A 14,179-nucleotide genomic window follows, 5' to 3' on the forward strand; every position below is an offset into this window, starting at 1 on the left:
ACACCTACTACTAGTGTAACGGCATTGGACCCTCTTTAAGGGAACGGAATCTATAAATGGTCTATTACACCTACTACTAGTGTAACGGCATTGGACCCTCCTTAAGGGAACGGAATCTATAAATGGTCTATTACACCTACTACTGGTGTTACGGCATTGGACCCTCCTTAAGGGAACGGAATCTTTAAATGGTCTATTACACCTACTACTAGTGTAACAGCATTGGATCCTCCTTAAGGGAACGGATTCTATAAATGGTCTATTACACCTACTACTAGTGTAACGGCATTGGACCCTCCTTAAGGGAACGGAATCTATAAATGGTCTATTACACCTACTACTAGTGTAACGGCATTGGACCCTCATTAAGGAACGGATTCTGTAAATGGTCTATTACACCTACTACTAGTGTAGCAGCATTAGAGTCTCCTTAAGGGAACGGATTCTATAAATGGTCTATTACACCTACTACTAGTGTAACGGCATTGGACCCTCCTTAAGGGAACGGAATCTTTTAATGGTCTATTACACCTACTACTAGTGTAACGGCATTGGACCCTCCTTAAGGGAACGGATTCTATAAATGGTCTATTACACCTACTACTAGTGTAACGGCATTGGACCCTCTTTAAGGGAACGGAATCTATAAATGGTCTATTACACCTACTACTAGTGTAACGGCATTGGACCCTCCTTAAGGGAACGGAATCTATAAATGGTCTATTACACCTACTACTGGTGTTACGGCATTGGACCCTCCTTAAGGGAACGGAATCTTTAAATGGTCTATTACACCTACTACTAGTGTAACAGCATTGGATCCTCCTTAAGGGAACGGATTCTATAAATGGTCTATTACACCTACTACTAGTGTAACGGCATTGGACCCTCCTTAAGGGAACGGAATCTTTAAATGGTCTATTACACCTACTACTAGTGTAACGGCATTGGACCCTCCTTAAGGGAACGGATTCTATAAATGGTCTATTACACCTACTACTAGTGTAACGGCATTGGACCCTCCTTAAGGAACGGATTCTATAAATGGTCTATTACACCTACTACTAGTGTAACGGCATTGGACCCTCATTAAGGAACGGATTCTGTAAATGGTCTATTACACCTACTACTAGTGTAGCGGCATTAGAGTCTCCTTAAGGGAACGGATTCTATAAATGGTCTATTACACCTACTGCTAGTGTAACGGCATTGGACCCTCCTTAAGGGAACGGAATCTATAAATGGTCTATTACACCTACTACTAGTGTAACGGCATTGGACCCTCCTTAAGGGAACGGAATCTATAAATGGTCTATTACACCTACTACTGGTGTTACGGCATTGGACCCTCCTTAAGGGAACGGAATCTTTAAATGGTCTATTACACCTACTACTAGTGTAACAGCATTGGATCCTCCTTAAGGGAACGGATTCTATAAATGGTCTATTACACCTACTACTAGTGTAACGGCATTGGACCCTCCTTAAGGGAACGGAATCTTTAAATGGTCTATTACACCTACTACTAGTGTAACGGCATTGGACCCTCCTTAAGGAACGGATTCTATAAATGGTCTATTACACCTACTACTAGTGTAACGGCATTGGACCCTCCTTAAGGAACGGATTCTATAAATGGTCTATTACACCTACTACTAGTGTAACGGCATTGGACCCTCATTAAGGAACGGATTTTGTAAATGGTCTATTACACCTACTACTAGTGTAGCGGCATTAGAGTCTCGTTAAGGGAACGGATTCTATAAATGGTCTATTACACCTACTACTAGTGTAACGGCATTGGACCCTCCTTAAGGGAACGGAATCTTTTAATGGTCTATTACACCTACTACTAGTGTAACGGCATTGGACCCTCCTTAAGGGAACGGATTCTATAAATGGTCTATTATACCTACTACTAGTGTACGGCATTGGACCCTCCTTAAGGGAACGGAATCTTTTAATGGTCTATTACACCTACTACTAGTGTAACGGCATTGGACCCTCCTTAAGGGAACGGAATCTTTAAATGGTCTATTACACCTACTACTAGTGTAACGGCATTGGACCCTCCTTAAGGGAACGGATTCTATAAATGGTCTATTACACCTACTACTAGTGTAACGGCATTGGACCCTCCTTAAGGAACGGATTCTATAAATGGTCTATTACACCTACTACTAGTGTAACGGCATTGGACCCTCCTTAAGGGAACGGAATCTTTAAATGGTCTATTACACCTACTACTAGTGTTAACGGCATTGGACCCTCCTTAAGGGAACGGATTCTATAAATGGTCTATTACACTTACTACTAGTGTAACGGCATTGGATCCTCATTAAGGAACGGATTCTATAAATGGTCTATTACACCAACTACTAGTGTAACGGCATTGGACCCTCCTTAAGGGAACGGAATCTATAAATGGTGTATTACACCTACTACTAGTGTAACGGCATTGGACCTTCCTTAAGGGAACGGATTCTATAAATGGTCTATTACACCTACTACTAGTGTAACGGCATTGGACCCTCCTTAAGGGAACGGAATCTTTTAATGGTCTATTACACCTACTACTAGTGTAACGGCATTGGACCCTCCTTAAGGAACGGATTCTATAAATGGTCTATTACACCTACTACTAGTGTAACGGCATTGGACCCTCCTTAAGGAACGGATTCTATAAATGGTCTATTACACCTACTACTAGTGTAACGGCATTGGACCCTCATTAAGGGAACTGTTAAATGGTCTATTACACCTACTACTAGTGTAACGGCATAGGATCCTCCTTAAGGGAACGGATTCTATAAATGGTCTATTACACCTACTACTAGTGTAACGGCATTGGACCCTCCTTAAGGAACGGATTATATAAATATATTTATAGGTATATAACATTTACTTGCATTTTGTTATGAATAGTTTGAGGTATTGGCCAGTTCTTAGAAGATACTCAACAAATCTACAAGAAATATCATTATTGGCTGAACTGCTGAAATCTTTATTATACAGTACGCGGGCATTTCGGGGGAAACAGAGTGACAAACGGGAGTGGCAGGCGGTCGTTGGGATCTAGTTTCTGGTTCCGTTTAACTTAAATGGAATAAGGAACTTGAGATTAACTGCCAATAGGAGTTCAGTTTTTTGCGATAATACTCGAACTCGTAACCCGAGACACGTAACCTTCAGTGGACATTCTGTTCGGATATAATAAGAAAATTAAGATAGCCCGACTATTTAAGGTCTTTATTTGTTGACGTATAGGTCACCAGGGACCTTGGACTATCAAGATTCTTTTTCAGATACTGAATATGCAATGTGACTAAGGCAAATTATTATACTGAGAAAAGGAAGTTCTATATAACGGTCACTGTACCTCCTGGAAGGTACATTTGATAGATCATATATACGATTTGTTTTTAACGCCTGAGGCTATTGTGAGGACAAGCCGTGATAAACGTATTGACAACGTAGACATTATTCTGTCATTTGTCCATATGAATCTAACTATTATAAGTATACAAGACCATCTCAGGAGAAAGACCAACGCATGCATTATACTGCTACTTTAATTGGCTTCAAAGGTATTTTGTAGTTAAATGAATATGTCATATAGCGGATGTTCTTCGCGCTGATGAGAATGGAATCGTAATAAGATCAATGTCTATGTATATGGCTTGAAGCTTTAACACTATATGTTCGTTATCAACATGACAATGATGCCATTTATCGAACGCCCCAATTACTGAATTGATAGAGATATGTACAATTATTAGCTTGGGTGTTATATTTGTACCTGCTGCTCCAACTCTACGATTGTAAAAAAAATCGCGACCTTTTTCAACTTGTCTTTTCTCATATATCTTGACACGGCCTCGCTTTTGACCATTGATTATATCTCCTGGAAGAGACACGTCATATTCACTATATTATGGAAGGTCGCTGTGTGTTGTTCCATGTCTTTGGCAGTAAGCTTCAATGCAACATAAAGTGAACAAGATTTGTATGAAGAAAGTTAGTCACTCAATGCACACATCACATATGCCATATAGGAGAAGCCGTCCTAGAATGACCTTGCCTTACCTACCCATTGTCATTTATTTTATAATTTTAATAATTCAGATGTTTTTTTTTTTTCATTTTGATAATCTCGTAAATAAATATATCAAGTTTCTCCACCAATACTGTAAACCTGCTTTCTTTCGCATACGATTATCTTTTGCGAAATTTGCGGTCAAAGTAAATTCACCGGAATTTTAATTTGATATTCGTTAAAAGTAATGTCCACAAACTGGTTTTGAACTGACAATCACGAAGATAAGTAGCCGCAAGCCTATTTGTTATGACATGTATGCGTTACATCATGTTCCCATAATACTGGTACTGGCTTCGGTGTTGCGTTCATATCAAATTGCCTGACCAAAATTATAGTAATGGATTTATGTTCCGGACATTTGTTGTTATTCGATGGAAATACACTATTAGTTATACAACTTGTGAAGAACGCTCCATACTTAAAAATCCTCAATATCGTTTGTGTCAATGCAGAGTCTACCAAATCCCCCGTTGTCAAGGACAACAGCTGCTATTGTCTCAGCTCAGACCGAGATTTATTAAGGCATTAAAAATGTAAGTGTAAATTATATCAGTGAGGGACGCACTATGACGGGATCGTTTTTAGAGCCCTCTCTATCTGACTGCAAACTAACAGCAACAACCGAGCGCCGAGACACTTTAAAAATCGAAGTTTTCCGAATTGCCTGGTGGTGGCCGGTCAGCGGACAATGGTGACAGTAGCGAAGGAGCGAGGAAGAAGAAAGCCATCCACAGATCATTAAGAGGCGCAAAGAACCGTAGCAATTCCTCGGGAAGTGGCTACCGTGGACATTCAGACTTTGTAGAGCGATTACCCACGATCAGACGGTGAAATGATGAAATGCCGTCGTTGCAGACGTGTCGGAATATACATCAGGGAAAGTTTCGGAGGAGTAGAGGTGAATATCGGAAGTCAATCTCAAGAAGGCGTATGGGTTAAAATCAATTTAGGGGGAAATGATTGCGTTCTGATAGGATGTATTTATATTAGCTCAAACTCATCATCCGAAAACATTGAACAATTGAACAATCTTATAACAACCATTGGATCAAAAACACCTATAGTCATTTATTGATTATAGATGACTTCAATTTACCTAAAATCAACTAGATACTTGGTCATCCAACGACAAGGAAGGAGAGAATTTTATCGAGTGTCTAAGAGATAATTATTTATATAAGCTTGTGCGAGATTATACCAGGGCCAAAAGAGGGAGTATACCCAGCATCTTGGACAATGGCCATATTGTTTTACGTTGTTTTTGCCATACCAAACATAAAACAATACCAAGGTGCGATTCAAATACCACAAAGGAAACTACAACGGCATGAGAGAGAGCATTTATTGCTATTGGACAGATATTATCCAGGAAATGTAGTCATTGAGAAAAGATCATCCCGAGATACAAACACACAAATCAGAATAATACACAGAAAAGAAATTCGCCACTGAATGGATCAATTCTGCGAAAAATCAACAAGTTACACAAAGCTTAGCACCATAACATGAAAACTAAAAACGAGAAGAAATTAAAAAAAAATACGCAAAAATACAAAATCGGGTAAAATGGGAAATTAGAAAAATCAAAACGAGACCTGGAAAAGAAAATTGCAACGAATACTAAAGGCCAAACGAAAATATTTTAGAAATATGTTAATTCTAACAGGCAAGTTAAAACCGGGATATCCTACTTAAACGTCTGGACGGAGAGGACACCGAAATGACAGTAAATGATAAGGACAAAGCTGAAGGTTTAGCGAATTCCTTCAGTAGCATCTTCACACAAAAAGACCCCTCGTAATGTACCAGACTTTTATAAAAGGGTAACAAACCACCCTTTCCAGGAAAATGAATGTACTGAAAATACTGTTGAAAATCTCTTATCGAAACTGGATGAGAATAAATCTCAAGGTCCGGATCCGATGCACCTTTAAGTTATGAAAGAATTAAGGAAACAAATAAGTAAGAATATATCCGACGTCTCCAATAAATCACTAATGGACGGGAAACTTCCAAGTGAATGGAAGGAGGCCAATATTACAGCGAATTTTAAAAGAGGGTCTAAGTCGGAATCTGGAAAATTTAGGCCAGTCAGTCTAACCAGTATAATTGGGAAAACTTTAGAAAAACTCGTAAGAAACAGCACAGTTAAAGATTTGGACACAATAATCTGCGTACGTACAAACAATATGGATTTATTTCGGGAAAATCAACGCAACTCTAACTGCTAATGGTTACTAGAGGAGGTGAGCTGGATTTCATCTATATGGACTTTATGAAAGCCTTGATCAAGTTCCACATAGGTGATTGTTAAAAAAACTAGAAGGATATGGAATCAGTAAACAGATTACGAATTGGATCCAGGATTTCCTCAGCCATCATTGTCAGAGAGTAATTGTGAACGGCGAATCCTCAAAAACATACCTAGTGATCATCGGCATTCCACAGGGTAGCGTAATCGGTCCTGTTCTCTATGTTGTGTATATAAATGATTTACCCGAATTGCCAGACTTAAAGTCCCCTTGTTTTGCAGACGATACGAAACGTTACAGAGATAAAGAATGTCACAGTGATGTAGATCTCAACAAACTACAAAAATGGTCGGATAAATGGTTATTAAAATTTCATCGAAATAAATGCAAAGATCTTACAATAAATCAAAAGGGGAATCCGGAAAGAAAATATAACATCAGAGAAGGATATCGGTGCAGTGGTAGATGCCGACCTAAATTTTAAGGTACATATGCACTTTGAGTTAACAAAGCCAATAGTTTTATCAGGAGAACTTTTACATATTTGGACGAAAAAAAATGTTTAAATTATTATTCAAGTCACTCGTAAGGCCTCCTTTAAAAAATGCCCGAAGCTGTGGAGGCCATATAACGTGGAGTACATTGAATTAGTCGAGAATGTTCAACGCACCTAAGCTAACCCTAAATATTCCAACGTTTAAATCTACCCACACTCCAACATCGACGTATCCGAGGAGATTTAATAAAACGTACAAGATTGTGAACGATATTATCCCCGCTTTCTCCGAAACGGGGGATATCAATTTGGTCTGTCTGTCTGTCTGACTGCCTGCGTGTCTGTCTGTCTGTCCGTCTGTCTGTAACACTTCGTTTCCGTGAAATAACTGTATCAAATGTAAACCGATTTTCTTCAAACTTTATGACAAGGTTAAATGCCTTAAGGGCTCGGCCAAGTTTGATCGCGACTGTCGATGGACCTTTTTAGCGGAGTTATGGTCCGTTGCTTAAATAAAAAAAGGAAGTTTCTGTCACCTCCGTAAAATAACTGTTATAAATATTAACCGATTTTCTTTAAACTTGATAACATGGTTAAGTGCCTAGCCAGGTTCTATCAACTCTTTCAGCGGATGTTATTTATCAGAATTATTACCCTTTAATTTAGTACAAATGTCATTTTTCTGCAGTTTCTGTGTAATAACTAACAAATGTTAAAACTAATATTGTTAAAACTTGGTAACAAAGTTAAATGTCTTAAGGGGTTAGCCAAGTTCGATCGCAGATCTTAATTAACAGAGTTATACACCTTTCATTAACTAAAAAAGTCATTTTCTGCCACTTCCGTACAATAACTGTAATCAATATTAACCAATTTTCTTCAAACTTGGTAACAAAGTTAGATGTCTTACTTCCGAATAAGACTTCAGTTTATTTTTTAATGTTTCAACCAAGTTAAACCTAAACTCAATAATGTTTACTTTCAATATGTCCTGAAAGCGGGGGATGAAAATTCCACGAATTTGCTTGTTTATAATAATCATGTAACAGGAGATATTCTCCACATGGATTTAAATAGCAGAACAAGGGGTAACACGAAAAACTATTCAAGAAAGCGATGTCGGTTGGAGATAAGAAAACACTTTTTCAGTTTTCGACTGATTTAAAAATGAAATACTTTACGTAACATGTTGTGGATGCCATGAATGTGAATCATTTTGAAATGCTATTAGAAAATCACTGAAAAAGTACTTATTTTTATATGAACGCTGATTTAACTACAGATATCGTAACGGAAAATTGTACACCAGAAGTATATGGTATAGACACAAAGGCTTACAGCCTGTGTCCATTATGTTTCGTATTAAATCGTATGTTATCACATAACTAGCTTGTCCAGCCATGTCATATATATCGTAATACACATGTTTAATAACATTATTATCACGTCGGAGGTAGTTTTGACGTCATAATATTTAAGGATTAACTTGAATAGATTTTTTATATTATGGAGATATAACACAAAAATCTGAGTGTACTCTAAATAAACCGCGAAGCGGTTTATGATGAGAGTACACGCAGAATTTTGTGTTATATCTCCATAACATAAAAAAAATCTATTCATATCTCCATAACATAAAAAAATATCTATTCAAATTAATCCTTATAATTCAATTTACTAAAGATAATCTCTTCAATATTTGAAATTCATTTTGGGACTCTTTTGTCTATGAAATCATTACGCCGTCATCTCAGCCAATCAGAAGCAACGTTACAAACACCGACGCCATTTTTTCCATTATGGGCTGATAAAGTAAATTTTTAAGCCAATGAAAATGCTCGTTACAAGCAAAATTGAATTATATACACGAAGTCCCATGATTGTCTCCGAAGACGGAAACGTCACATCCGAGCAGGATTTCTACTGTTTTATATAGTGATGAAAGCTTTAGTTTTACTTACATTGTATTATTACAAGTTAAGTGATAAATAGAATCTTACACTTGTGACTATGTGATATGAAATTTATCAAACTCGGTAAATAATATGATGTGTCCCTCGACTAAATTATCGTGGCATATCAAATTATTGAACTCGTTTGATAAATTTCATATAAAATAGTCACTCTCGCAAGATCCTCTATAAATACATGAATGAAACTAAGTTGGAGGATTTTCATGACGTAGCGTCATTAGTGTGACAGAATAGCTGTGATAGGCAATTAATTGATATATTGAGTTTCTCCAGTATTGTAGGCGCACGGGGATCAAGCAACTATTAACAAAAGAATAAGTAATGAATGTAGTCCAAACAATTAAATCATGAACGAAAATTAGTCGTTTCCTAAAGAAAAAAGGTACAAGCGGTGTTATCCCATACTTAAAATACAAAATAAAGAAATCTCTCTTTTTATGATGAACTAGACCAAGACGTTCACATACAACTTATCTCTATTATTGTTTATTTTACAAATACTGCAAATAAGAATATTCCATCAATACTTGATTAATATTCGCATTATCCAGCTGCATCAGGACTTGGTATTAAGCTGTATAGACTAATGTACGTGTACCACTGTCATCATCAATGGTATTAAGCCTGCTCATTGCTTTGTATCGACAGGTGGTTTTGTTTGTCAGTAGCAGTGGCCCCTACGTGTGTGTGGGATTTTCGTTACAGAAAGCATCAATCCGGGCAGTACACAGCTTATTTAGGCACTTTTCGATCTCGAGTGTATGGGTGGCTTACCGTTATATATTTGTATTGTGAGTTAAAGTTGGCTCAATAAATACTTTGTATAATAGCACACTATTGATACGGAATTTCGACAACTTGGTTTGATGTCAACATGCTGATTGTGTAAAGTTTATTTCAGTATACAGTTCTGATCCGTTTCACCAAAAATTACGTCTGATAGTTTAATTAAAATTTATTACAGCCTGACCCTGATCAGAGCCAGCAGGTCGTTTGCTGTTTTTAACTCCCTGCTATCAAAGACAACATAATCTAATTGATGTTGTTTAGATACTCATTTATTAATTAGCCAAATATTAAATCTAATAATTGTAACGGATTTTTTTATTAACATGCGTGTGCATACAAAATTTTTAATGTTTAGATTTAAACAAGATTATAAAATTACGATAAAGTTAGTATGTTGACAGTAATATAGATAGTAAATGGGTATTAGTCTGATCCTAGGAGAGGAACATTGACCTAATAAACACTCTCATGGTGGTCATTTACAATTTATAGACAACATTTGTGATCACATTTCCAGTGTGCCTGATTGAGGAGCCACAAAACATATCAAATGTCGGAATGGAATTTGAAAATGTATTTTCATTTAATCTGAATTGATGGGATTTTTATACCGTATCTTGGGTGACTGTTGATTAAAATAATAGCTTATACATGTTATGCGCTTTGAAAGATTATCTGTGATTTATACATCTTCTATTTTGTGACATAAACAATGAAAACATTATTTGTGTACAATTGCCACCTGATTGTGATATTTTTATGCAGTATCTGAACTTATATTGTCTTCTACCCATATCTTAATCGATATTATTGTTACACGACATTTAATCAGCGAATTATTAATCCATATTTACGTACTACGGCTTCGCGTCCTGATTAATGGTGCTTTACTAATTGGTAAGGATGGGTTTTATTTTGCTCAACGTTTTAGAAACATTCTTTACTTATAAAATGTACTTTGTTGTTGTGAGTTCCATTAATGAAGTGTAGTTGTTCGTGTTATAACATCTAGTGATATCAAAGATACCGAACATCGTACCTCGCGTGTCACTTCATACAGTGGATGAAGTGGATAAGAGGACAAACCAGTTATTACTACATGTTTTGGATGAACGTTAAATTGTCCCTTTTAATAGGAGCTGAAATTATCAGATGAGTCCCCGGATTCATTTAGGAAGAAGAATAAAATTACGTTATATTTGAGATCATGCTATGGGGCAGTAGGTACATTGGCCTACTTGAAGGGCAGACGTCATAATGACTAGCCCGGTGAAGCACGTACACTTATGTGTTCTCAATCGCCATGCGCCTCTATTGAACATAAAAAGCAATGTCATCTAATTATTGACTCCAAAATTAATATAACCTATGCATATCATACATAAATTGTTTGACGAGAATATTGCCAGGTGTGAAGTATACGAAATCCGAAATCTGTGGATATACATGTAGCTAGCTTAATTTTAGAAACTCCAACTTCAATTTCAACAAAACGTTTTTTCAATAAAATTGAAAAGTCCACCTATTCAATAGTGCTTTAAACCCTGCCTTTAGTAACACAGTGTCGATACAAGCTATGTTGCTCCTGTTTCATTAACGGTTTTTACCCTTTAATTTATGTGATATATACAAGCCAATAGCCTTTGATTGTCCATTTTTAAAATTTTATTGTTGTTGGTATTGACAATACATATATACTTTTGTTTTTCGCGATGATAGCTCACATCAGCTTATGTCATTTGTATGAAATCTTCCAGTTTAAATTAAATTGATTTTATTGTATTAACAGACAATGCCTATTCAAATTAAGTATCTTAGTCAATTCGTTATTACAAATATATATATATATTTATATGAAATATATATAGAAAAAAAACTAAAACAAATCTGCCATAAAATATACATCAAATATATATATCAAATATCAAATATATATATATTTTTTTTTTTTGTGCATTTTCTATTTTCATGTTTCCTTCACAATATTCTTTGTTTGAAATTTTACATAAACTATTAGAGACATGTACTATGAAATGATATGATATTTCATTACGTTAAACCAAAATGTTACATACCTTATTGTTGTAAGAAGTCATTGCATGTTCACGTCAAGATAAATCCCTCTTTGTAAATAGGCAAGCACGTATCTGACCACCGTTATACAGAAGTTTAATCCAGAGACTGGCCAATCTATGATAATTGAAATATTGACCAAAAGGATAAGGACGTCTAGCAAAACTCATTGGGTGAAAACTAGCACACCCTATAATACAGAACGTAAACAAATGGACATTCGTATACAAATGTTAAAGATTGTTTTATTCTGTATTTGCATGTTACTGATTTATCTACCCTACTGCTACAGTAGGTAATGTTGTGACGTCATGTGGTTGCAATTATGCAACGACGTGATTTTCTCTCATAAAGTAATGACGTCACAATCGATATCTGCCCGCACGTAAGGGTAACTTTATAATATGCAAAGAGTCTGTAAAAACCGTTTTACATTTTATAATGTCATTGTCTATTATTCAACCATTTTACAAGAGAAAATATATTTTTCTGTCACAAATCAAAAATGTTACTGATACGCATGTATGCTAGCTATGTAACTTCCTTTTGGTAGTGAACTCATGAAAATAAACGTAATATCTGTCAATTTGAATTGCTATATATTATTTCTGTGATACAACTATGTACGATCACATATCAGAAAAAGTACCACTGAACCTTCATCTTCATGACTGTTGATATATCGTCTGCTGTGTGTTTATCTGTAAAATTAACGCCTCTATCAATGTATTGGTGGTATTGTTTAAATTAGCATTAAAGCTGTTAGCGTCGCCTGCTATGGGATACACCATGTAATAAATACCATGGCCACGTTCTTGTGAAATTGAATGTTTTATGTTTGTAGCATGTTCATTTATAACTGATATATATCACCTGTCCATTTACGTATATTCTAATCCAGATGATTACTGTCTTGTTCCAGCAGCAGCGCTCTGCCATTAGCCAGTATAGGTAATTTGTTGCCGTGAGACAGGTCGATCTATCAGTGGCTGCTGGGAGGACAGTAGTAGCACAGTGTGAACTCAGCCGCAATGTATGGGATGTACCTCCTTCTATTCCTGGAATATCTTATTTGTTTTGTTCTCTGTATGGACCATCATTCCGGACATAGATCAGATTTTTTAGATGCACAATGCACATCCAGATGTCTTGAACTGGTGAGTTATAATTATTTATGATTTTCGTTTTAAATGGTGTTTTAAATTTAATTTTAACAATTTTTTTGCTATATAGCCGGTTATTTACGCGGATTATTTTTTCGCGTTATGACTAAAAACTATAAACTTAAATTCAATTAGTTCAAATTATCTCGATATGGCTATTAGGGTGTGTATGACGTATTTCTCAATACTTCGCGGACATAATCTGTTCGGCGAAAATAACCCGCTATGCAGTATATTATACTACATAAAATCTGAGACTAAGGTTATATAAAAATATATTACATTAATGTGTCCGTTATATCGTAACTATATATCGCATGGCGCTTATTGAATGACAATGTTTCTCAAGTAATTAAACAAACGCATTACCTCTTGATTCCTTCCTAATTAAATGCATGACAACAAAACGTGTGACATGATGATTAAACGACACGAATGCATCATTAAACTACAAGATTTCAAGATTGATAATAATACTTTTACGTCTACTTCAATGTTTAATTTTTAGATAATGACTAAGGCCGCATATGATCCTATCATGTTCTTTAGTGTATTGAAACACGGCGAAATTTCTGGGAAAATCAATAAACAAGCGGAAGACGAATAAATGACAACGACGTTTTGATTTGACGAAACATTGACATTTTATTTACGTATACAAACTGTGAACCGACTCTCTTTCTCGGTTATTTTGTGATTTTCATTTCAAAACGAGTTCGCGAAGATTAACATTCGCGGATTTAAAAATTTAATGAAAATTACTATCAATATAAATAATATTGATGATATGTTCAATTAGCGGGTTTAAACTTCCGCATTTACTTGGATCTCTGAAATTAGCGAAATCAAATCGCACGCGAAAGAAAAGTGTATGAAGCCAATAAAGAGAGCAGAGAAACGTGTCAGATAATTTTTAAAAAAGAATAATATACGTGCAATGTTAGTTTAAGATACAGTTTATTTACTGAAGACCTACAATACAGGGGAGCGCAATGTTGTAATTCTAAGTATAAGTCAACAACGAATACACAGATATTGATAGACTTGTGTGCGGATCTAAATGGAAACGTTGGAAAGTACAGACAAAGTTCTAATTACATTACCATCCGGATTCATATATCTGTTACTTCATTTACATTTGAAATATAAATTATGTCGCTTTAATGTTTAAATTTCATTTACAAGTTATACTTATAATTGATTTCCCCGTTGTGGACTAAATTTGACATCTTATTTTCATTCTCTCTTCCCAACTGACTTGCTTCTTTTTAAGATCTCCCTTAACATGCTTGCACAAGCACAACCTCCTGTAAGACTTCTGCACTCTGATCGGG

The 14,179-nt window shown here is 35.8% G+C and overlaps 1 protein-coding gene and 1 long non-coding RNA gene across 2 annotated transcripts in view; one reads left to right on the top strand and one right to left on the bottom strand.

The window, feature by feature from the left end:
* LOC138334861 (uncharacterized) overlaps positions 1-11,744 on the bottom strand; it is a 52,364-nt gene extending 40,620 nt beyond the window's left edge. The window contains exon 1 of the long non-coding RNA XR_011210199.1: positions 11,685-11,744. This is a non-coding gene — a long non-coding RNA (uncharacterized lncRNA). The remainder of the gene's footprint in view (positions 1-11,684) is intronic.
* The window catches only part of LOC138334858 (uncharacterized), an 89,629-nt gene that overhangs the window by 4,677 nt on the left and 70,773 nt on the right, over positions 1-14,179 (top strand). The window contains 1 exon segment of the mRNA XM_069283642.1: positions 12,605-12,839. Within this exon segment, the coding sequence (XP_069139743.1) occupies positions 12,714-12,839 (126 nt within the window). The 5' untranslated portion in view covers positions 12,605-12,713.

This window comes from Argopecten irradians, chromosome 11, assembly GCF_041381155.1.
Source record: "Argopecten irradians isolate NY chromosome 11, Ai_NY, whole genome shotgun sequence".
NCBI classification, from domain to species: Eukaryota; Metazoa; Mollusca; class Bivalvia; order Pectinida; family Pectinidae; genus Argopecten; species Argopecten irradians.